Source organism: Aquila chrysaetos, chromosome 6, assembly GCF_900496995.4.
Source record: "Aquila chrysaetos chrysaetos chromosome 6, bAquChr1.4, whole genome shotgun sequence".
NCBI classification, from domain to species: domain Eukaryota; kingdom Metazoa; phylum Chordata; class Aves; order Accipitriformes; family Accipitridae; genus Aquila; species Aquila chrysaetos.
In genome coordinates this window covers 11103411-11128837 of record NC_044009.1, presented here as the reverse complement: position 1 = coordinate 11128837, position 25427 = coordinate 11103411, and the positions used below count along the sequence as shown (strand labels likewise).

The window sequence follows — 25427 nt, the reverse complement described above, 5'->3', positions numbered from 1 at the left end:
CAACCCCACACCCCAGGCAGACCCTGTTTATGGGTAACATCTGGTTGCAATTACCCACTTGATGGAATGCAAAGCAACAATTTTTGTTACCAATGGGACTGGGAGAACAAACAGGACATTATTTACACATTAAAGAGAGTACTCACCCCGACACCACCACAAGGAAGCCTGACAAACATCGACGTTAGAGAACCTGTAGAAAAAAAATGGACCCTGTAAGTCAAAAAGTCAAAGTTCACCAGATTTTGGTCCAATTTTATGGCAATGCTGCAATCTTTCCAAACACAGTAACAGACTGGGGTTTTCTTGTGATTTTCAGAAAACACACAGCCAACCCTGTTACATTACAACATATACATACACAATGTACATCCTTGGCCTTGTTTAAAAGCCTTTCCAATGTAAAAGCCTTCTATAAATCACTTATTTTTTTATGCAAGGTTTGTGTGCTGTCCTACATTTCAAGCAGTCATGCTGACTATAAATGACTGAGATGCTACCAACAACTGCTCAGCATGTCTTCTCAGATGAACATTTTAACCCCTTTCAAATGAAGAAGGATAGGAAATCATAAAAACACCCTAATTATCAGTTATCTGCAGTTACTAGAAGACTTTGGAGCACATGAGCTTCATAAAACAGGAAGACAAAAAATAAACTGGTGGCAAGCAAAGAAAACGTATTTTGACTGAAAAAGCAAAACCAACATTAAGAAATTGAGAAAAATGGAGAAAACCATCTGTAGGGCTAATTTTGCATCTGTAAGAATTGTAACATCACTTTCTGGGCTTGCATATGAGCAAATTATCCTCCATTCAAAATTCTGCAGGTTTATAAACGGTGTACTGAAACAAGAACATGCTGTCTCATATCCATCACCACCCTAACGTGTATGACTTGTACACCATGTCTACACACCACAGGCAAACAGGGAGAAGGAGATATGTGCATGCAGACACTGTAACAGATCTGGAGTACGTTGCCCAAGATTCATTTACTTGAGACCTATTTAAAGTTAATGAAAGCTAACAGTGAAATAAACTGGGTTGAGGTTTTTTTTCCCCCCACCAAACCAGGTTCTTGTTCTGGTCATGTCTATAGTGAAAGAATAAATTCCCTTAAATGCTAACTACCAGCTTTGTAGAGTGTGAATTAGCCATGACAGCAGACAGACGTTACTGAGGACCATGCTGGTGTCAAATGCATTGCAGACACATACGTTACCCCTGCGACTGAAAGCGGAGTTAATGCATCTGTATTATTAATCTGAGTGCACAGCGAGATTCACTCTTTGATTAGATACACATGAAAGTTCTTGGATCATCCTGCCTTGGACCTCCTGTCACATCTTTCACTGCTAATCCACCCATTATTTCGATATTTATCTTCTTGACAACAATTTATGATTGCTCTCCACAAATTAAAAGCAGCCTTACGTGCCTAAGTTTAAACTTGTTCAACAGGTTCCAAAGCTTTACACTGTCAAATGAGAGATGGATTCATATTTTTCCTCCTCAGACTTTCAAGGGCTTTAGCAACACTTCCAGGGGTAGAGTTGTGCAACCTGCCTTGAAGGCCACCACCTTCAAACCCGCCCGATAAAATACGGCGCAGCAAATCTTTGTTATGCTCAGGGTCCTCTGGGGAAAGTAACTTTGACATCAGTGATGGGCTTCCGCTGCAAGTCTCTTCTCCTACACATGTAAAGAAGGGCACTCTGCGAGAAAGGAGTAAGGCTCAGCAGTAACGAACTACAGGACAACTGTAGAAGTAAAAGTAATCAGCAGTGCCACAATGACACCTGCTTACAATTCTGAAAAAAAGGAACTATTTACCCCCTTCCCGCTTTCTCCTAAAGAACTGCCAGATGAAGGGACATCCCCCTTATCATTTGCAGAAGTTTAAAAAGAAACATCCCGTGTTTTCATCTCCCAGCTTTACAAGCTCTTCCTTTTAGGCTGAGGTTTCTCATGCTTTTTCTTCCTCATAGACATATCAAAGGCAAAGAGTTTATACGGAGTCAGCCACCAGAGCCGTTCACATGTCAAGACACTCAGGTCTAACAAACTTCTATTTGCATGTGTGAGCCTCACACAAAGCTTTGGCCTCAGACTTCAAACCTGCCATACATTTATGCTCTAACATATTTAGAAGAACCCCACAAAGCTGTTTTGTAAACTTAAAAGCCTTTTAAACTCTCAACAGGAGAGGATGGCTGAAGACGGGGCTGCTTACAGGCTTCTTCACCTCTATACATAAATGTGCACTCTGAGTTTTTTCAGGGAGGTTTTCTCAACACATCAGTGGCTCTTAATGCTTCCTCAGGTCCAGCACTGTGGAAGCCATCAAGTTAAACTGGTTTTAGGGCCAGCATTGCCCCTCCTGCCCTGCTCCCAAAGGAGAACTTCTCCCTGGGTGCTACGCAGACATCCCAGCCAGGCTCACTCCTCTTGTCATTTTGGCTCACCGTGCTGTCCTTCCGGACCCCTGGCTGTCAAGCTGTCAAGCTTATTTTTCTCCTGCTCCGGTGAGATGACTGGCAGCCACGCTGAACAGTGAAGCTGTTTGCTCTTCCTCCAAGCTTGGTGCTCGGCATGAGTGTTAGTGCCAGTTGCGGCCCGTGCATGGGAGGGCGTGCAACGGGAGGACAACCAGGCAACAGGAAGAGGCAGTCCACTGCTGTCTGGGCAAAGATGGTCAGGCGAGCTGGCAGCGAGTCCCCCTGCTAGCAGCTCAAGGCTAAAATGGTGCCAAGTGGGTTTAGGAAACAAGGTCTAAGCTCAGCTAAGAGCTACTTGAAAGCCCTTCCTACTGGAGATCCTGGGGACCTGACCTTCTGCCTATGGCTGCAGCAATTTCACAACTCCTCCTTCTTTGCAAATTACACCCAAACAGGCAACATTTTGCACTGGACTACCCTCAGGTATTAGAATTATTTCTCTTCACTATAGGAATAATCTTGATCTCTACAGACATTATAAAATGAGTGATTAAAGACATGGGGAACACACAGCAAAACTGCGTAAGTACACACAGGCAGAGCAAGAGTTTCTCCTCCTTCAGTTTCTCTAAACAGGCCACCAGGAATGGTTCAGCAAAACCTGGGTATCCCCAAATCCAATATTAACTAAATAAACTGTTTGTATCTCCAAATATATCTGTGGAACTATTGATACAGATTGTGCCAAGAGTCAAAGGAGGAACAAAAAGTATCTCAAGAGGATCTGACATTTGAAGGAGCTGGAAACACTCAGTGTTATCACAGTCCAGGCTAAAAACATATCTTGCAAGGGCTATCTCTGAAAGGAGAGGGGGTTAAGGTGACCCACTGCCTGCTCAGCCCCTCCATGTAGATGATGACCACTGCCAGAGGCAGGGTGTTAATCCTGCCTGCTGCAGGCTGGTGAAGCCAACAGGTCAGATGCTGGAGGACTGCCTGGATCCCACCGCAGTAGATGGTTAGGACACACGTCCTCACACACCTTCAATGCTATGGTTCAAGAAATTGCAGAGAAATCAGTCAACATGAAGGTGGTGCAACTGCAAATGAGGAGCCTTCTCAGATCTACCGGGGAAGATTTACACACTCTTTCTTTGGACTGGTGGATACGCCTTACACAAAGTGAGAGTTTTACACTACCAAGGATATGACATCATAAATTCTTTAAACTTTACATACTAATTGTGCTATCATTCAGTCAGAGGTGTCTACTTTTCATTTCTCTGGGTTTTAAAGAGGTGGTAAGTTAGCTATAAATACAGTGCTAATTGCATGTTTAAACAACTGGCTAATAGCTTTCCTCTTTGGGGATCTAATGTACATACTGAATATGTTGCAAAATCTTTCCAGCTCTTTTGCTGTGACTACTACATCATGCAGGCCATCAAGTTAATCCTCTTTTTATATCATCCAAAGTCAAGCTAATCCCCAAATAAACTTTCTCAGCTTCTAGGTTCCAGAACTGTCTTTTTGCGGATCCCCATGTGAGAACTTGCCAAACTGCCCCTCCAGCCTATCACCTACTACTGCAGAAAGGCATAAAGTAAAGGGAGAAGATGATGTCTCCATGGAGGTAAGGTGTTAAAATCAGTGTGGTTTGGTTGCTGTGGGGTGGTTGGTTATCTTAACAACCATCCCCTAGATTTTTTGCAGGGGAAAATGTCTATATTTTACGACAGATGCAGCCCTGTTTCAGGAAGATCCAGTCCCCAGTGAAGGGGATAAAAATCTTACTCCAAATTAAACAAATGTAAGACTATCTAAGAGGCTTATGCATCTCTCTTGCAGATTACCCATACAAAACTGCCAATTACCCATACAAAACTGCCAGCTCTTTGTTGATGTCTACGCAGCTGGTTGGTGCTGCAGATCCAGGTCCTTAGGAGGGTATTCCAGCTCTTACCTAGCAACGGATAACTTTCTAACATGCAGAGAAGAGTGCCCAAGGATAAAATAAAACATCTGAATTACTTTTCCTCCTCAGGGAAACCTCGTTTAAGGTTTTGAAGACATCAAAGAAAGGAAGTTTCGCTACCTAGGGTTTAGGGATCTACCTGAAGAAAGGGAGATATATCTTGTACCGCTCTCAAGCAGACATTGAATGGAGGTGGGAAGAATCCTCTTGGGAACTGCCCAGAGCTGAGGATGGAGGGAGCCCCATGTCCCCCCTTTCATACTGCTACTGCTAAGTGTTTGCCAGCGCAAGGGCTGAGGACAGTAGTGGGAGAGCTGGAGATCGGAAAGGGACACCTTCCTCTGTCCCCCAGCAACAATACCTAGAAGTTTCTTGCTGTCCAGTTTCTGTCTGTTCAGAGGGTTTGTGCCGTACAGCAGCGTATGGGCTTCCGAGTGAACTGTCTGCAGCTCTTCTAGAGTTGCTTTTCTTCCACGAATGCACTGAAAGAGGAAAGAAAAGGAGTGATGAAATCACTGATCAACTGCTTAACTGTCTTCAAAGAACTTTTCTTTTTCCTTAGCAAATCATAAAGATAGCAAGCAAAAAACTAAAATGGTTTCTTATGTGAAAAAATGAATCGTAAGACAGCTTTTGGTTTAATCTCTTATTCCAAATATTAGCTTGACATGTAAAGTCATGTTTAGATTTGTTTTTGTGTTTTAAAAATATTACTGCAGAGCATTTGCTAAAACACACAGGTATTGCTCCACTACTGAATATTCAGGATTTCAGTTATAAGCCATTATAAAGTGATTTACTGTTGAAAACGCATCCCCCCAAACCACCCTGACACATCCCCACCACAATTATTAAGCTAACCTAAAAAATTCTCCCAAACACACCACTTTCCAAACTGAACCTTTGAGCAATTAAGGGTCAGTTACAAACTTTCTGCTCTAAAACTCATCTCAGAAATTCCACGAGATTCAAACTGTTGCAAATTCTTTTCTTATACGATGATGCAGGTTGAGCTGGAATTACTGTAGCAAAGATGCTCATCCCTGCTTTTGTTGGCAGCTGAAACCCAGGAAGGCAGATGCACACCGAAGTCAAAACCCTGGCTTCACTGAAGACCATGGCAAAGCTTTTACTGATGTCAGAAGGACCCAGCTTCGCATTTTATAAATTGGGGAACTTTCGGCCTTTTTTGTCATAGGGGTCTAGTATACCTTTGGGGCTTACCTTTTGTTGCCATCACCCATTTGCCATGGAAAATATGTTTGTAAGAACAAAGTGCTACTTGGAGATGCTAAATCTTGGTCATACAAGGACCATGCCATGGCCTCTTGCACAGGAGAGAACGCTCCCCAGAAGGCAGACGGCGCTGGGGGAGATATACCAGAGAAGGCCACCAACTTCTCGCAGCGGAAAAAACACCTCACCTTTTTAACTGGGAGCTTGCAGCTGCCTCCGAAATGTTGGCAGGGGAAATATGCAGTGAGTCAAGAAAGTGCTGAGGTTGGGGGTAAGCTGAGAGGTGGCCATGAGAGAGGGGAAGGAGTTATTTAGAAATGAGGATTGCTTTGCTTCAGAAACATGCACGCACTACCCCCCTCAAAAAAAAAAAAAAAGAAGTATTTTATATGGCTTAGAATTACTTCATGATTTTTTGTCGTGATTTGGACTAAAACACTTTAAAAGGAGTTGTCACTTTGGGGGGGTTGTTTCCTACAGAAGGAATGACAGCATTATTATTCCCCTCTGCAATAATAATACTAAAATATAAATAGTTAAGAGCAAAATGTTGGAAGGCTCTGAAAGCCTCTTGTAGAGTCCCAAGGTCACCCAAAACGCGAGCCTCAGCAATGAGCACCCTGCTGCACAGCCCACGCAGGATTGCATGCACCACCTCCTGCACAGCCTTCACCCTGGCTTTGTCAAAGCCAGGCACTTTTTTAAGACTTGCACTTTCCTGGAGAAGCAGAGCTTCTAGTTAGAACAACAATGAAAAAAAAAAAAAAGGATAGCTTAAAAAAAAAAAGGGGGGGGGGGGGGGGGGGAAGAAATCACACTCCTAAAAAGAATAGACTTTCAAAGGGAAAACTTGTTCTGAAGAGAAGGTCAAACTATGCCTCTTGCTCCTGAGAGCTGCTGCTGTTCAGAAAGCACTGCCGTGTGTTGCTCGCTGACTTTGCAGGAGAGTGCTACAGACAAGATGCTTCACAGGCATCGGCATTTCCAGCCGAGCAAGGACTGCTTTCGCACTGCGCCACCATCTTGGGCTGCAGCCTGGCCCAGCCAGAGCATCCCAGGGCAGAGTGTGCTGGGGGGCACGGGGACTCCAGGACCTCCACCTCTGAAGCACGGTCCGCAGAACAAACTCTGAGGGAATTTTTTGGTCTCAAATGTTCAGCATAAGCCTCCATCACGTGTTGCAAAGCACACAGGAAATCGCTTTGTAAAACCATTTGAGGCATAAGGCAGCAGAAATCAAAGCACGGCAGGAGTGCTCGTGCACTCTGCCTCTCCTAATTTTGGCATTTCTGCTCTCCAGTTCCTTTTTCATTTTCTCTGTGCTCTGCTCAACCACCTAGGTTTCCTGAGGTTAATGATAAGGCAAAAATAAAGCATCCCATTAAAGAGGCAATAATCACAAAAATGCTAGACCCAGAAGGGATGGAAATATCTGGCAAATCCCCCTTGAACTTTTATCCTGTCTTCCTTTTTTGTTCATGGTAAGCCTGCCTCAGTCCCCCCTTACAGGCTTTTAAAACTTCCCTCTCACCCATATGCCAACTTTTTTCCTTTGAACAAGACGTATTGACCCATTTTCAGCTGCTACATTTAGGGGACGTACAGAAATAGCATTTTGTATTTCTTGGCGTTATGTAAAGACACCAGAAGAACAGCAGCCTGTTGAAATAACATGCCAGATACTCCGTGGATGCAAACGGCTTCAGCTCACCAGGATGGGGAAGGGCTGCTCCCGTTTAAAGTAGGTGGCCCTAGCAAGACATCCAAGCTCCATGCTGTTTAGGAGGGTATCAACACCACCCTCCCCTCCACATGACACCCATATCTGAATAGAAACTACGAGTGGATGGAGAACTTCCTTCTGTGCTGCAAGTAAAACACATTCAAGGAAAAAGCTACTATTTACTGAAACAAATACATATGTCATAGCAAACATTGCCTGGTTAGAAAAGATTATGCTCGAGAGGCTTTTGCACCTTTCTCATCTCCCAGTTCATGCGCCACAAGCTTTGTCCTTGGCTCTAACCAAAGACACCAAGAAAATGAATTCAATGCCCCCCAAACAAAGTTAGAGAACACAACAAATCCCTCGCTCCTGTTTCCAGACCCATCACGACTTGTATCTCAGTCTATGGCTCAGCCTGCCATCCATGCTCTTAATTTGAGCAGTTCTTCACTTTCTAAGAGCTCTCACCTTATGATATTCTTATCTTTGAGGCTTCGCATTGCCTGCTGACCTTGCTTACTCCATATTACCTCCCCCCGCCCCTTGTCTAACCTCCTTCCTGGCTGCTAAACACTGGCTTTTCAGCTCAAGAGTTGGCTTCTTAACCCTGATGAACTAGTTGGCCCTTCACCCTGTTTCCTTCGTGCCTCTGTCTGCACGAAACCTGACGTTCACAACGCCACACCACCCCTGCTCTCCTACTGCTTTATACACGTCCTTCCACGCTCTTCCTCCATTTCCTTGGAGCCACCTTTTCCTTTGCATTTTGAACAAAAAACCTCACTGCTAGCCTCTTAGTTTGCATTTTATTCACCCTTTCACCCCATGATGTTTCAAAAAGACAGGGTATGAATCTTGAGAGACCGCAAGCCAGAGGTTGTTCCAACTGTGGCCCCAAAAAAGCCCCCGAAAGCCAGGAAAGTAGCTATAGTTTCTCTCCAGAGACTGACTTCCCAGGCACCACCGCCTCCACCTCCCACATGTCCTCGGTGCTTTGCGACAGGAAACCTTGGCATGGAGCAGCTCTCCAGAGGCTTCACCACCTGGACCCATCCTGCAATCCAACCAGACACCTGCCCAATGCTGTGGCCGGAACGCCGGCGACACGGCTCTGCTCTTACAGATGGCCCAGCCCTGGGTCTGGTTTTTCATGTCAGTCCTCCACAGCTGCAATTAACCTTCAGCTAACAGTCTTCATGCTTTAAACAACGCAGGATTGCTGCCAAGATGTGCTTGGAGACAGACCCTGCTTGAGGAACTCATTCTTCCCCATCCTGGTTGAGCAGCCCAGGGATTTGATTACCTCCAAAAACACACAGCAAAACCTATTGATTTCCTCACGCTCTTGATGAAGGCTGGGAGGATTACTCTATACCATGATTGTGGGTTTTCGTTTGGGGGGTAGAGTCTTTTATTGAGATTGCCTCAATCAGTATAATTGTTGCTTTTAAATTCTGAACGTACACCAGAGTAATTGCCATATTTTATAAAGCTAACTTAATTAAACAAGCAATATTCTAAACCGCAGCTGTCGTTAAGTTTGGACAACTGCTTTCACTGCAAAAGGTCATCTTTAAAACTTGCGCGACCCTGACAGACTCTTACCTATCACACCGCAAATCTGGCACACATTTTCCCCTCAGCTGGATGTAAAACGCTTTTTGGACAACTTTAGCAAATACGTATCTGTTTCACTGCTGAAAAATGAGAGGCGGGGGAAGAAGCGATGTGGTTTTTTTCTGTTCTAAAAATATTTGTGCCCCTTCTGGATCACTTCTATTGCCTCTGAGAGAAATGGTAGGGACTCAGCACTTGGCAGGTTGTCTAGGAGCCTCTCAGCTGCCTGATGAAAACAGGTTTTCACTTAGTTCACTTCTGAAATTTCAAAGCAAGTATTTGTTAGCATGCATGATAAAAATATTTATCTGCGAGCCCTTTTCTGGCTTGGGGCATGTGTACAACAGAAACACCAAAAGAAAATTTCCAGGAGACAGACACCGAGAATTGTTTGAGCTTGCATGAGAAAGCAGAGCTGGGATTTATTTTCAGTGTGCAGTCGTGGGGGAGAATGAGAGCTGTTAAACTCCTTCTGGAAGAGAACAGGGATCCAGCGGAGTCTTGTCTGATCCCACACAGTGTGCATGGGATTATTTACTATGCAGGGCGCTGTGTTTTTAATCCATGTCAAGCAACTACTTGCAACCAACAGGATCAAACTATACCCACACCCGGACCACAGCAAAGGGCTGTTAAAGAAGGAAGGGGAAACATGAGGATACGGAAACGTCGAAGTTCAAACTGTCCTCTTACAAATATGAGTTGTAAGAAATGGATTAAACCACCTAATCACAAACAATTTTCACATCAGGCCTTTGGGCTTAGTGAACTGGCTCATAATGTCCGAGGCACAGGGACAACAGACCTGCAACAGTGAAGATAAAAATGAGTGTGCACAGATGTGTATGTCAGCAAGATCAGCTAAAAAAAAATAAGATAGAATAAAACAGGAGCTCAGCAAAAAATTAAGGATACAGCCTGGCAAATTTCTGAGTGCTATAATCCAGGTGTTGCTGCTGACTCACTGCAGGCCTAGTACTAATTCTGAAAATATTCACCTCCTCCCTTCCAGTGCCTGTAGGGCTGCTATGCAGATGGAGCAGTTATAATCCATAAAAAAAATGTAGATACATAACAGGCTGCATCACCATCCTCATATAAACAGCTCTGTTAAAGTTTTACACATCACACACACTACTGCGGGTGGGGATAGAAGGCACAGCTCATGCTGTCCTGCATGGAGCTTCAACATTATAGAATCATAGAATGGTTTGGGTTGGAAGGGACCTTTAAAGGCCATCTAGTCCACCCCCCCCCTGCAATGAGCAGGGACATCTTCAACTAGGTCAGGTTGCTCAGAGCCCCGTTCAACCTGACCTTGAACGTTTCTAGGGATGGGGCATCTACCACCTCTCTGGGCAACCTGCACCAGTGTTTCAACACCCTCACTGTAAACAATGTCTTCCTTACGTCTTGCCTGAATCTACCCTCTTTTTAGTTTAAAACCATTACCCCTTGTCTTATCACTACAGGCCCTACTAAAAAGTTTGTCCCCATCTTCCTTATAAGCCCCCTTTAAGTACTGAAAAGCCACTATAAGGTCTCCCCAGAGCCTTCTCTTCTCTGGGCTGAACAACCCCAACTTTCTCAGCCTTTCTTCATAGGAGAGGTGTTCCATCCCTCTGATCATTTTTGTGGCCCTCCTCTGGACTCACTCCAACAGGTCTATGTCTGTCGTGCTGGGGACCCCAGAGCTGGATGCAGTACTCCAGGTTGGGTCTCACCAGAGCCAAGCAGAGGGGCAGAATCACCTCCGACACTGCTTTGGATGCAGCCCAGGATATGGTTGGCTTTATGGGCTGCAAGTGCACATTGCCAGCTCATGTCCAGCTTTTCATCCACCAGTACCCCCACGTCCTTCTCTCAATCCCTTCATCCCCAGCCTGTACTGATACCAGGGGTTGCCCTGACCCAGGTGCAGGACCTTGGACTTGGCCTTGTTGAACCTCCTGAGTTTCACATGAGCCCATGTCTTGAGCTTGTCCAGGTCCCTCTGAATGGCATTCTGGCCCTCAGGCGTGTCAACCACACCACTCAGCTTGGTGTCATCAAAAGGCAACAGGGATTTGAAAAAGTAATGTAATTATTGAAAGTAAGTATAATTATTAGGTCAGACTCCAAAATTCCTTCTAAATCAGTCCTATCATGGAATATGTCCCACAGAATTAAGCTTTCTACATGTTGAGTCTACAGCATTCCTGTCCTTGTGGTAAGGAGACAAGTCCATCCCAGGCAATGCCAACAGCTCACACTCATGCTCCAACCTAGCAGCAGAGATCACTTGTGTCTAAAAAACTATCCCCTTGCCATGCAAGTGTACCTGATGTGAAGGTAATCTTCACTGAAGGAAACCCCTATATTGATTGCTCTCCACTCTGCTCACTGATAGACAGGTTCCAACTGAGGAGCCTCAGAAAGACTCTGAAGGGCAGGGAAGTGATCAAATGGCTTTGGAACGTGGAAAAGAATTACATCTTTTCAAGGACAACGGAAAGTGAACGACTGGCTCCAGAAAACACCCTATCAAGAACAGAAGAGTGAAGTGAGGACGTAGGAAGGAGATGGAGAAACAGGGAAAGGTTGTACCCATCAAGACCATGAGAAAAGTTAAGATAAAGAAGGAAACTTTAACGCAGGTCTGGGCAGGACTAGTAGACACTGGGGGTAAAGGAAGAGGAAAGGTAACTAGAGAAAGAAGCAAGTGCAATTAGAGCATCTGGTTATGCTGAAATGGCGTAAGAAAGCCATCAGAGAAGAAAACACTGGAATTGAGGCAGGAAGCTAACATCAAATATTTACCATTTTCAGAAAAAGGAGTAGTCAAGATGAGGTTGAATTTCACCAATGGTCAGAAGGGAAACACAGGTGGAAAGCAGGTGAGCATCAAGAACAAATTCAATTGTGAGAGCAACTGAAAATACCAAATTAAGGAAAAAACAGCTGCCTGGGATCATACACTGAAGAAGTTACACATTAGAGAACATCTGTAACACAAATAGAGGAGACACGGCAATCAGCACTGCACAATTTAACTCCTGCTTCTAAACAGAGGAGCTAGACAGCAGTGGGGTACTTGTTTTTTGGTCCCAAATAATAATCCCAAAACTCAATTAAATGGGTCTCCATAGACAGAAACAGGTTTGAAGTTCTTCCTTGCTCTCTTCAGGGATAAATAAGGGTACGACAGGGAACTTTAGCCAATGGCAATGCTGCCACCACGTGGATGTCTCTTCTGATTGCTCAGAAAATATTTCTAGCCAGATGCTGACGTAACTCAAATATACTGTGTGATTCAGTCCCCTCCAATGCTCAACAAACTGATGAACACACACTACCATTAATTTATCATCACTGCTATTAGTTATGAATAACAATTATTATTAATCACTATTCTTAATCATTAGTCTTTGTATTTTAGTATCTAAGCTTTTCTCTTGGTTTGCCTTGCTCTTAAAATATATATATGTCCAATAAAGTTAATTTAACCTCTTGTGATGGAATAGCGCTTAGTTACATCCTCCTGCCCCCATTCTTTTTACAGTATCTTCACTATAGGTTGACCATTATTTATCAAAAAGTATTAAAAAAGTTATTAAACCACAGAAATACAGACTTGTTGCTCCACAGCTTTTGTTGTTATGATTGGAGTGATAACAAATAACGGTTACTTTATGTTGTGCTCTTATCTTTGGCTGCTTCAAAATGCAATGCTTGGTAGGGACTTCCAGTTTATAGGGAATAGGACAGAAAATTACAGAAGCAGCTTCACTGCAACATCAGGCAAGAGCATTCTCCAACGTTTCATGGAATTTCTAACAGTCATTGCAATGCAATGAAATCAGATCGCTAGAAAAGTACTCCTGACAGACACACGCACACAAGCATAAGCAGTCATCTCAGAATGGATTAAATTTACGCCACATATGGCAAAACATTGCCAACAGCTGGAGCTATAAAAATTTCAAGCCAGAATGCAGTATAAAGTTTGCACATCCAGGTAGCAGTCAACAGCCCGAGCTGCAGGTTCGGTACTTATGCTATCATCCAAAGCAGCAATCAGCCGCCCAAAATGCTCATAATCCAGCAGTTGAATCAGCCAGACAAATCCAAATGCTCCCTTTCTCCCAGGCCCACCACCTCATCTCCCCCTTCGCTGGTATTTTTATTACCTCACACTTGCCACGGAGACCCGTCTCCTGGAGCCGTGACCAGATGCTCTGGATCCTCCCCGCATGCTCTGGGTGGCTGTTTGTGTTGCCACAGGTACACTGGTGTTTCAGCATCAAGGTGTCATATACAAGGCCTGCAGCAGAGGTTACAAAATTGCTCTCAGTTAAAAAAAGAAAAAAAAAGTTTGCCAGATATATGGGGGGGAAACACCCCCCCCCTTTTTTTTTTTTTTTTTAAACTATAGCACTTCATATTCAACTGAACACTTCTAGACAAAGACTGTGTGTTTTACCAGGAGCCGGGGAGCTCTAAGAAATGGAAATCCAAGATGCTGTTTTGAGATACCACCAGACCTGCAACGATCACTTCCTCTGGAAATCCTCAACGGATATGGAAAAGAAATTAGTTACCAACATCTCGAGAGTGACAGGAGGTGACAACTGAAAGCATCAGTATGAGTACAGGGGTGCCAGTGTAGGATCCTGATCTAGGAGGGGACTGACTTGCAACTTGTCTGCTGGGTACTTTTATAATTGCTGCTAAAATGACTCTAGGGCTCGAGATTAAAAACCAGAAGGAATAAGTCATTAGCAGGCGCTATGTTTCATAAAATAGTTTGTGCTGAAGGCTTCGCATCAACATTATTTGACAACGTGCTAATTAAGGCTATTAGCACACACTTGGGCACAATTATTCAGCACGTTATGTAGGTATTTAGCAGTGTTGTTTCATTTGAATGTGGGAGTCAGGCAGCTAAATCCCCTTGCATTACCAACTATTTATGGCATGACAACAGCGTAGGAGACTTTGATTCATGCTCCAGAGTTGCCCGGGTACGTTTTTGGAAAGGGAGTTATGATTTCATAGCCAATGTTCCACTGGAGGAAAACAGCAGGTCCTCCAAGCTATGCAGTCCCGGTGACAGAAGACCTTTTTTTTTTTCACTCAAGCGAAAAAGACATAGTTAAATGTTTAAATCTAGCCTTCCTTTCAGCCAGAAGCTCCAGAAAACAGAACAAAAGGGGCTGTTTTTTTTTTTTTTTTCCCCAAGGAGTAACGTTTCTTGCAAGAAAGATCTGTCTGAAAGCACAGTATAAAGTTGCAAATCAAAGGTCTTGACGAGAATCCAAAGCCTTTGAATTAGCAGCGAAGGCAAGAGCTATTCCCAGATCCCAACGTTAAAGGGTCTGCACTCCAACCGGTATCGCTCCTCCGAAATCCCAGATGAGCACACCTATGCTGCAGTGGGCGGCGTGATCACAGCTCAAGGAGCTTTCATGTAGCCAGTTCAAATACCAATAAACAGCACAATTTGCAACCGCATGGAGTTCAAGGAGGCTTGTAAGAAACCAGACTCTGAGAACGTACATGGACACGTAGCCTGGAGCTGAGTGCTGTGCTGCTGCATGTTCCCAAGCTTGGCTGCAATCACACCTTTTGACTGAGTGTAGGCATGTTCTGCCGCTGAAAAATTTGGCTTTCCCCTCTGAGGCAAACCCTGGCACTGACACTTTCAGGTATTCAGCCTTAGGGGTGGTATCTGGCAGTTCCTCGCTTTGCTGTAGGTGAGTGCAAAGAAAAAAACCAAGAAAACCCAAACCACATTCAGTTCTAGGAAGAGAACAGAGCACTGGTTAATTGACTGCCTTTGGGTTAGCCAAAGTTCAGCTAAATAAGATTGTGCTGCAAAGCTCTGTAGAGGTCTCCCATGTTTGATTCACAGCATCAAACTTCATTAGGAGCTGCTGGGCAAAGGCAAGCACTGTAAATGTAACCTGAGAAGAAGCTGTAGCCCAACGGTAAGGTTGGCTGTCCATGAGAACTCCCCAGTCTGAGTTCATTTAAACTAGTGCAAGTTCTGCGGTAACCTGGCTTCAGGTTAATTCATTTTGAAGGAAACTCATCTTCAGAGGACATTATGCATTTTGACAAAGTATTTCTCACCCCAAAGAACCCCATGTAGATGTTCTCCTAGACCACATGAGACTGCATTAGGTTTGGCTAAATCATTCATATTAAAGACAGGATAGTGGTTCTGCCTTCTCTGATTTCCCGGCATATCTACAGGGACTAGGCTTTATAGATTTAAAGCCAAAAGCTGCATGCGTATCTACTCAACATATATATTCACAGTCAACAACTAGCCTTGAATTTAAGCAAAAAGAAGTACAAGCAGCAGGTCATTCTTCAGATAGCTCCTGACCTGCCTGGGTGCAACCCTGGCTCCCTTCAGTCCACGGGCACTCTGCTGTCGGCATCAGCGGGGCCTGCACCCTCTGAGGGCACTGACCTTAGAGACTAAGGACTAAAAAATCGTGCAATTGAGGCATTCAGACGATGGCCAAAGAGAAGGGCAATGGAAATCACACTGCATGGAGCACAGGCAGGAGAGTGCATCAGAGAATTCACTAATGGAAATGGGAAAAGTAAAATATAAATAAGGAGCTATGAACAAGAAGCTGCACCTCATTTGCATAGGACAATCCAACCTGGAGATAAGTCTGAGGCTAGCTCATGCCATACCTTCATAAGTTTGTGGAAAAAAACCCAAGTATTTTCAAGCAGTGTATTTTTAAGCAGCCTCTTCTGGCTCACCTCCTGGATTCCCAGATGATGCTTAAGGCTGTTGCTCAAACAACTCTTTTCACTACCTGGGAGCTGGGCACAAGCTGACAGTGAATTATACTGATTGCACTGCAAAGTTGGAAGGGGTCTAAGACCATTTAAATAGTTGATATGTGAATCTGTGTTGCAAGTTTCTTTTCAAAGGGTGTTTTCCCCAAGTCTTTAAGCCTTAAGTAGTAACTCCTGAAAAACGTGTCGTGATGCAACTCTAGGTACAGAGGTAAAGCAATGCCTAGCCAGATTAAAAGTCTCTGTCTTGTTTTCTATTTTGTACCTGGGTAACTATAGAGCCTGGTAGGGCAGAAGCCAACACAGATCAAACCAAAGATAAATGCAAATGAAAAACTTGCTTTTTGCATTGACCTTATATTCTTCTGTTCTTCCCTAGTCTTCCTACAGTGCAGCAGATCTGCCAGGTATCTCCCAGGTTTTTTGGAGGAAGTTTGGTGTCAGCTCAGAAGTAGGCAGTGGTATTTATCAGCTCATCCTACTTGGTGCCAGCTGCACTGATGAGAGCAAACACAGGTAGCTGTGGGCAAGATCCCCAGCCACACAAACCAGCACCTCCTCATCTGCACCTGCAAGTGCTGGAAAGCTACACTTGTTTAAAATACATGTTACATCTAAAATGGGTTTTGGTAACTAAGCCTATTCAATGTAGGTAGATGAAGGGGTTAAAGAAAAGGTTTTCAGAAAAGGGGGTGGTAGGACACCTACTCATCTCTGTTAAGGGACACTACAGTGGGGTTTATAGAATTTGGTTGATCTACGAAGCTTCTCCTTTCCCAATGATTCAATGATACCAGTAGCATCTCAATGAAGTTCTTCCGTACTGTAATCACACGTCACTCAATGTTTCTCTTTTTAAAAAACTAAACCACTGGAAAGAAGGGAACTGTTCCAAGCTCCTTCCTGTGGTTGGGGACACTCAGATGAAGACACACACACACAGAAGGAAAGCTTGGCAATTTAAGCTTAAAATACAAAACTACATTGGCCATTACAAGTTAAATTAAGTGGTGCTGGAAGCAATACTCTTTTAAGACATGAGAACAATCATTTTTAAAGGTCAGCACTAAAGCATAACCAACTCGCTTTTCTTGGCAGAACAAACATATGATTTGAGGTTCAGATAATTATATTGCCTTGCACAGGAGAGAATAAATGCCTTCATCAGAAATGAAAAATACTTTAATGCAGAACATCAGAATAATTTGTGGAACCATTTTTACAGGAGATCAGAGACTGGATAATTGGAGCTATGCAAATTAATGGCCTAACCTGAGAAGTCTTATTCAAGTGTGTAGAATAGTGCATGCAGAAGTATTCATTAAAGTCAAGGGGGCTACTTGTACTAGCGAGGGCAAGTTCAAGGACTAGCTTTCTTTTATATGCTAGTAGGAAGGAAAATTAAATGTCATGCTTCAGGACATAAAACTGATTGCTTGAAGAAGTCAGGAAGGGCACTGTTTTCACTTTCATGTGGAGTAATGCACATCATGTTTGAGAGGTGTATTATGTTGTTTTTTCCCTATACCTTTGAAGTCTCAGGTACTGGTCACTGATAGAGACAGGAAAATAAATTATACATAAAAGTCAGAATTTTAAGCTGTCTGGTCCTAACTCTGTCCAGAGAAAGCATTACCGCTTTCTATATAATATCCCAAACATGAAAGTGATGAACAATTCCTTTGTCTGTTGAACAATAACCGATCTCTTAAGAGCCACATTCGTGTCTAGAGTGATCACGGTTGGCTTCATTCAGGCCATTGAATGAGGTTTGTTTTTTCCAGCCCTCTAACAAAATGATCACAATAATTCAAATCTTAATTCCTCTGAAATCCAAAGCGCATAATCGTGTTAGGATCAGTCTCCAAAGCAGCCACTTATCAAACAGATGGATTTCCCTAGTGAAAAAGAAGCCTGATGCACTTCAGCACTGCTTGCTTTGAAAAATACCCAAGACTTTAATTTCCTGCCTTTCAAAGAATATTTCAATCCTAGTGATTAAGCTTTAGTATCCACCTCCAAAAACACAATTTCCGACACACCCTGGACAACTTCAAGAAAACATGAGCAATCTAACTCGCACACACATGCTCAGCAGCTGAAATGCCTGCCTTTCCTCTCTGTGCTTGCATGCCCATAGTAGTAGGCTCTTTTCTCCTGCCACTGTTAAGCAGACAGTGACAGTTAAACTAGTCCTTCACCTTTTATGTGAAGGACTAGTTATAGGACTAGTATAAAGGTGTCACATTTTATGCTTTGCACTTTTATTAGTGCCAGTGAATGCTCAACACTTCCTCCCTTGACAGAATTTTATTGTGGTTCTCCTCCTCCATTCACCTAGCATAAATGTAGAAAACTGCACAAGATAGAAGGCAATGGAAAATCGAGCCCTTGGAGTCTTAACATGGATAAATGCCGTAAAAGGATATTTTACAGGTGAACTACGCTAAGCATTCTTCATATCATTGCACTGGATTGTGCAGTGCTCTGTAAGAGCAATGTGATATTCCACCTCTCATTTTAAGCCACCTTTTTGTTTTTTAAACCCTGCCTCTGAGGAAAATATATCATAACATTGTAACAGTGTCTTTTCAAAGCAGCACAGTTCTCAAAATCTGCATTCTTACTGTTACCTGTAATTTTAAATGAAATTTAGAGGCACATATCTGAGTCAAACGTATATCCTCTGGTAGGAAATGTTATTGTATGTTCAAAGTCTTGTGTATGACTGACAAGGTAACTTAAATACCGGAGAAGGAGAAGGGAAGAAAGAGAAGGAATGGATAATCTTTTAAAGTAGGGCCAGGCTTCCTTGTTTTAAAAGCGCCAAGGTTTGGGTCTCAGCGTATTAGATGCTCAAGTTTCATCTGGTTTGACTGTGAGCCAGGGGACTACCCTTCTTTGCATCCTTGGCAAAAGCCAAAATCTAGAATAATCTTGCTATAACTGGTTGCATTAGAAATGGAGTTTTGCTGAAATTCAAGGCTTCACTATTAACAACAAATAGAGACTTAAAGGGCTGATTTGCAAAAATGAGATACCGCTTGGGCTTTTACAGAGCTGATGGCACATGCTTCCCACCCTGCAGCTAGCAGCTGAAGAACAAAGTCATATTTAACATATCACTATTACTATACCATCAGTGCCTGAAAATAAACCCAATTCACAGTGCTGATTTTAATGATGCAGAAAGTGTGGGTTAAATAAGAACAAATGGATAAGTGAAGGAGAAACAAAATCATGAGTTGCTCTTACTTGGGCGTTCTGGATTTTTTTTCCCCTTCCTTTTCTCAGGACACACATCACATTGCAAAATGTTCATTCACAAAATAGAGTTTGACATTTGGGGAAGAAGGCGGACTTCAAAATAAGTCCGCCTAATCACCCAACGCAGGACTTGAAAAGTTGCACATAAATTAACTTTCATCTGTTACTAAGGCTACTGAATAGACAGAAAGGATTCTGGTGGAAAAAAGTCGGTTGTCAGGATTCGGGAATAACAATTATTTTTTGCCTTTCGTCTTTATGGGGAGATTAATACCTTTTTTGCACTTCTGGTTTGCACCAGAGAAATGCAGAATTGCACTCAATTTTCCTTTGAGGTGAAGACTGACCAGGTAAGAAAACACTCTTCAGTCTGTTTATCTGTTCAAAACAACTGGAATAATCAACTCACCTCATTTTTCCTAACCTATGGGCACAGACTCCTGGGCAGAGATTGTGTTACAGAAGGAGGGGTAGGCTGGCACAGAGCTCGGAGTGGATAACTTATGGTGTGAGATTGTGCAGGGACTGGAGAAGGTGCAGAAAATACAGCCAACAGATACTGCATTTGGCAAGCTGTCCTTTTTCAATAACACTGCCTCTTTCCGCCTTGCATCTAAATCAGCTTTGTCACAGCATATGACTCGTCCTTTTTTTCTGGAGATATATAATTAAAGTACTATGCTATGCTTCTATTGATTTTTGCAGGTTATTTTCTGTCTGGACTGTAGGGTGTCTGTCCCTCTGGGGAAGGGACAAGCAGGACAACAGGGCGTAAGATGACTGAATCTTATCCTTGAAGAAGACAGGATACCATGGAGTGCCCAAACACAGCTGAGACGCAGACCCCCAACAGATGGCTTTGCAGGGACAGGGCAGAAAAGCACAATGTAAGACAAAAAACAGTAACGACAGCCCCACCGCTTCAGCTTCCAGTGCCCCAAAACGTTACCTGTTGTGAACCTTGGCTTAGTGGGTGGCTCCTGTACGGACATCGGGAAGGTGGCTGAGGCAGGCGAGGACTGTGCACGGGACAGAGGCCGATGCCCTCCGAAAGAGACAGGCATGCCAGCTGCCTCCAGCGATGCCTGGTAGTTTCTCAGCTGGTGAATGCGCTGCTGCTCCAACAGAAGGGCTTGCTGCAGGGAAAAGAAGCAGGTAGTTGCTGCAAGTCTGCGTGGTGCCTTCATAACAGGGTTTTTAAGAGTTTTTAAGGTTTGCAGGCTTGGCCTCCTTTTCCTGGTAAATGAGCACACGCATGCAGCAAATGAAGATGTGCACGTTTCTAGAGCGAAGTCAGGCAAGCACAGCACGTTCAAACCACAGCCCTAAAGCTGGTGCACACTGGCAGGGTCATTAGCAGAAGCAGCCCCATCCTCCCCTTGGGTCTGGCCACGTCTTCCTCCCGCTGTGCCTCTCCACTGCTGCAGTGGTGTATTTAACAGTGTGATGCACCAGACCAGGGAAGAAGTCCAGACTCCAGGCAGGAGAGGGAGTTTTCAACTGAGCTGGTTCTCGCCACAGCATCAGCCGGACACGCTCTTAGTCAGGATGGATGGCTGTTCCAGCTTGCCACACTGCAACCACTGCCTAACAACCTTACTTTTTCCTCTATTTACTCCCTCTCCTCTTTGAGGCAAAGTAATTGCAGAGAACATAGTATTTTTAAGACTCCTCAGGTGTGACTGTGCATCCATGACTAGGGCGGGGGGGGGCTGCACATTCAGAGGAACGGTATCACTGTGGTCCATCATTAGCAGCATGTTACATTTTATTTATTTATTTATTTACTAAGGCAATGAGGCCCAGATGTGACTGTATAAAACAAATACCACTTTGTACAAGCACGGTTGCCAATGGCATTGATCTTTCAAGGCAGTGCTGTCATGAAGATAACACTGCTCAGTAAAGGAACTGAAAATGTAGTCTCTGAGCAACAGCCAGCGACATTCCTGCGGACAGGCGAGTCAGCTCTGCAGCGCTAGGAAGATGGCATCGAGATGCAAATGACTACAGGGAGCAACCAATTTGCACCTCATTCACAGACACTGCAACTGCAAACCTGGCACCAGTCTGCTCTCCCTAGCCAAGGGCTGTGGATTTACTTAGAGCTACACCCTGGCTTGGCTACAGCAATCTGCTTTTGGCTGCAGATCCCGTGCGGGGGTTACACGCAGCTGTAGGTACAGTCAGATGCTGAGTGCTAAGGGCTATAAAAATGAACACAGCACTGATGCCTTAAGAGAATCGTAACCTTCTCACCTTCATTACCACTACCACAACAGGTGTCCTTTGGGAGACTGCCATGCAATTGGGAAGATTATGCTATGCTACGCTGTTACTGGATTTATCACCTGCAATCCACAAGCCTCTAGTGTTTACCCTCAAAAGCGAGCACAGCTGGGGTCACTAGGATCTCTAGTTCTGAAGAAGGAACCCCCTCCAATGAACCTCGTCCCCTGTTCCCTTATCCAGTCCTTCTGTGGGGCAGTCAATTAGTTTTAAAACATAAAACGAAAATAAAATCCTCTGTTAGTATTTAGTGCTCAAAAACGTTAAGCCACGCTTTGTCTTCCCAAAGAAACAAAGAGTAAGTGGTTCAGTGGCTGCAAACACATTGACTGCCTTTTGTGCAGGTGATCCAGATCCTTCTCCCTGGGACTTCTGAGTTGACATGGTGACTCTAGGGAAGGATAGCACTGATTTGGCTTGCAGGTTTCTTTACGTAGCAAACCCTCAAGAGCTGTTTCCCCCTAGCTTCTCCCTCCTAGAGTAGTATAAGGTGACTACCAAGAACCAAACAATCTTCTGCAAAGAACCAAGTCCCAAACTTGGTATTTTGTAAGCTCACCTGACGGAAGAGCAGCTCCTGCTCAGCCTGCCTCTGCCCGGACTCCAGCTCCTGCTGTGGCTCTGCTTCCTCCTCATCACTCTCGATGGGTTCTTGCTTCACTTGCACCATGTTGGCCAGCCCTGGGGCCTCCTTTTGGCTTGTGACTCTATCACTGTATGGCTCCTCCAAAAGGGCTTGGTGTTCCCGTAACTCTTCTTCTGTCTCCTCAGGGTGGCTTTCATGCTGGCGAGCTGGTTCGTTAGGTTTTGATATAATCTGGAAACAACCCAGAGGTTAACTGATAAATAAAACGTAACTCATCACAGATAAAGTTCACTCTGCTCTCCTCAAAGAACCAGCTTCATGAAAAGAGCAATTGTGAGCTATAGCTTTTATCTTATAAACTAAGTCCAAAACAACCACTCAAGGGAAAGGTCAAACTTGGCATTAAGCACTATGAAATCCTGTGTCCCAAGTAATGACGTCTCCTTCATTTTGCACTTGATTTTCCCCTTGAAGAAATAACAGTCTCTTGCGCCTGCATGCCTATGGATTCTACTCCATTCACAAACCCACACAGGAGATGTGTAACAACCATCAATACATCTGGCAATTAAATTCTGAAGAAAAGTGAGAGAGACACAAATCGTCTAAGAGGGTTTCTGCTACCTTGTTTGCCCAGCTTCTTCTTGAATCACCCCCTGAATTTTATCTGTAAGTGAGAGGCCATTTTAGAAAGATTCCTCCAAAACTTGCACTCTTACCAAGTTAGTTGGGAGGAAACTGAGGACACTCAACTTACAGCATCTGTATAGAAGCAAACTGCAAGAGCAGCATCATTCTAACCAGATCTTCCTAACTAGAGGTAGTGAACTCCTCTGAAAGCGGCTGCTAAAACAAAGGGAACAATATAATTTTCACTATAACTCACACAGGCTCAGACTTTTTGAAAGTTCATTGGCGAGATAAAATTCACAGTTCTCTGTCTCAGACTGCTTATTTTTATTTGAAACAAAAAAAAAAATTACGTGAACTGTTTTTAAATCCAGCATAGGTAAATATATCAATTTCCTTTCTTTAAAAGAGCTCAGGCTGTAGCTGTTTCAGAGGCTTATAAAGAAACTGCTGAACTTTGAAAGTTGTCAGGGCAGAGCTTTAATAAGGATTAGGTCATTGGTATGAAAAGCAATATTGATTTTAAATCTAATAAAGCTAAATCAAAACATGGTTATTGAACACATGCAGAAGGAGTGACTATTTGTAAGTAACTTGCTCTTTGAAGAACAGTGGCTCAAACCTGAAACTAAGCCATTTTCCCTAAACGCAGGAAGAGAGGCTCTGCCATATAACTTAAGCAAACCTATACAAAGCAGATTTAGACAGACAAAGGTAATATAAAGGATTAATTACCTGCAAGTATCACAGCAAGGACGGCAAGAGGTTGCTCATAGCTACAGCAGAGGATCTCAAATAACTGGAGCTAAAAGCTTTTAAAAATGGAGCGTTGCAAGGACTGGGACGCAGGGCCACAGCTTTCCAGCACTTTGAGAATGACCGCATTTTGGATGTCTCGACTCCTGAGAGGAGCAGGACACATAGAAGGGCATTATCTTGCCTAGAAGCTTAAGGCAAGACCCTCTGGGGTTCACGTGGCCCCCCAGTACAGATGGGGGTGCAGCCCATCCCTCTTAGTGACAAGAGCTGATATTTTTGTACTGACGAACAACTGGCTGCTGTTCGCAAGAGGGTTTTGGTTTCTACAACGGTGGAACCGTCTTTGAGAGTCAACAGTTTCTTGGAAGAGATGGGATCCACCTGACTAAACAGGGGAAAAATACCTTTGCCAACAGGCTGGCCAAGCTGGTAGTCAGAGCTGTAAACTAGAAACAACAGGGGAGGGAGTGGTTCCTCAACAAGCAGCTAAGGAAGCTGGTGTGAGCAGAAAGGACACGGCAATCAACAAAAAAGAGCTGAAGTGGCACCCCTTTGAGCACAGGCATGTAAATAAGGAGGTGCCTGCAGAACAGCCTGATGGGGAAAGTCTCAAGCCTGTCCTGGGGAATCAGCAGGCTTGGGTGTCTCTTTGAAATGCCTCTACACTAGCACACGCAGCATGGGGATCAAACAGGAGGATTAGAAGACTGTGTCCAGTTACAGGGCTACAACTTCCTTGGGATCATGGAGACGTGGTAGGATAGCTCACATGCCTGTAGTGCTGTGATGGTGGGACACAGGCTTTTTAGGAAGGATGGGCTGGGACAGTGAGGAAGGGAGGTTGCTCTTTATGTGAGGGAGGAGCAGGAATGCATGGAGATCTGTGCCTTGGTGTGGATCTGGAGTCAGTCAAGAGCTTAAATGTCAAGATAAGTGGACAGACCAAGATGAGCACTCTTGTAGTGGGTAGACTGCTGTAGACCTCCTGATCAGGTAGAATTAGCTGAGGCCTTCTTCAAACACGCAGAAGAAGCCTCACTTTCACAGGTCCTGGTCTTCATGAGGGACTTTAACCACCCTGCTGTCTGCTGGAAGGACAAGACAGCAGGGCTCAAGCAATCCAGGAGATTTGAGTGCATGGATGATGAATTCCTGACACAGGTGATCAAGATGCCAAAAAGGAAGGTGCTCTCCTGGACCTGACACAAACAAGGAAGGACTATTTGGGGATGTGGAAGTCACAGAGGCAGCATTGCCTGCAGTGACCATGAGATGGTGGAGTTGAAGATCCGAAGAGGAGGGAACAGGGCAAAAAGCAGGACCACAGCCCTGGATTTCAGGAGAGCACACTTTGGCCTCTTCAGGGATCTGCTTGGAAGAGTCCCATGGGATACAGCCCTGGAGATTAGGGGGGTCCAGGAGAGCTGGCTGATACTCAAGGATTCTACAAGCTCAAGAAAGATCCATCCCAATAAGTAAGAAATCAAGCACAGGCTGCAGAAGGCCTGCATGGATGAGGAAGAAGCTCCTAACTGAACTCAAGGTATAAATAGGTGGTGTACAAGAGTTGGAAGCAGGACAGGTGACCCAAGAGGAATAGAGAGTTGCTATCTGATCTTGTATGTATGGTGTTAAGAAAGCCAAAGACAACCTGGAGCTGAATCTGGCAAGGGACAGGAAGTACATCAAGAAAGAAAAGAGGAAGACTAGGGAAATCATGGGCTCACTGCTGAATGGGGGAAGGGACCTGGGGACAAATGACATAGAAAAGGCCATGGCACTTAATGCCTTCTTTACTAGTAAGACAGTCCTTCAGGAATCCCAGGACCCTGAGACCAGGGGAAGGGACCTGGGGACAAATGACATAGAAAAGGCCATGGCACTTAATGCCTTCTTTACTAGTAAGACAGTCCTTCAGGAATCCCAGGACCCTGAGACCAGAGGGAAAGTCTGGAGCAAGGAAGACTTAACCTTGGTGGAGAACCACCAGGTTTAGGGAGCACTTAATAAAACCTGGACATATGTAAGTCCATGGGGTCTGATAGGTTGCACTCACAGGTGACAGGACAAGAGGCGATGGGCACAAATTAAAACACAT

General features: G+C 44.2%; 1 protein-coding gene across 5 annotated transcripts in view; it reads right to left on the bottom strand.

Moving 5' to 3' along the window:
- HDAC4 (histone deacetylase 4) overlaps window positions 1-25427 on the bottom strand; it is a 265600-nt gene that overhangs the window by 39105 nt on the left and 201068 nt on the right. For all 5 annotated transcript variants that reach the window (XM_030017328.2, XM_030017329.2, XM_030017331.2 and 2 more), the window contains 5 exons: window positions 21914-22171; window positions 20015-20201; window positions 13164-13297; window positions 4777-4897; window positions 147-193 (listed from right to left, as the gene is read on the bottom strand). In XM_030017328.2, coding sequence (XP_029873188.1) covers window positions 147-193; window positions 4777-4897; window positions 13164-13297; window positions 20015-20201; window positions 21914-22171 — 747 coding nt within the window. The remainder of the gene's footprint in view (window positions 1-146; window positions 194-4776; window positions 4898-13163; window positions 13298-20014; window positions 20202-21913; window positions 22172-25427) is intronic.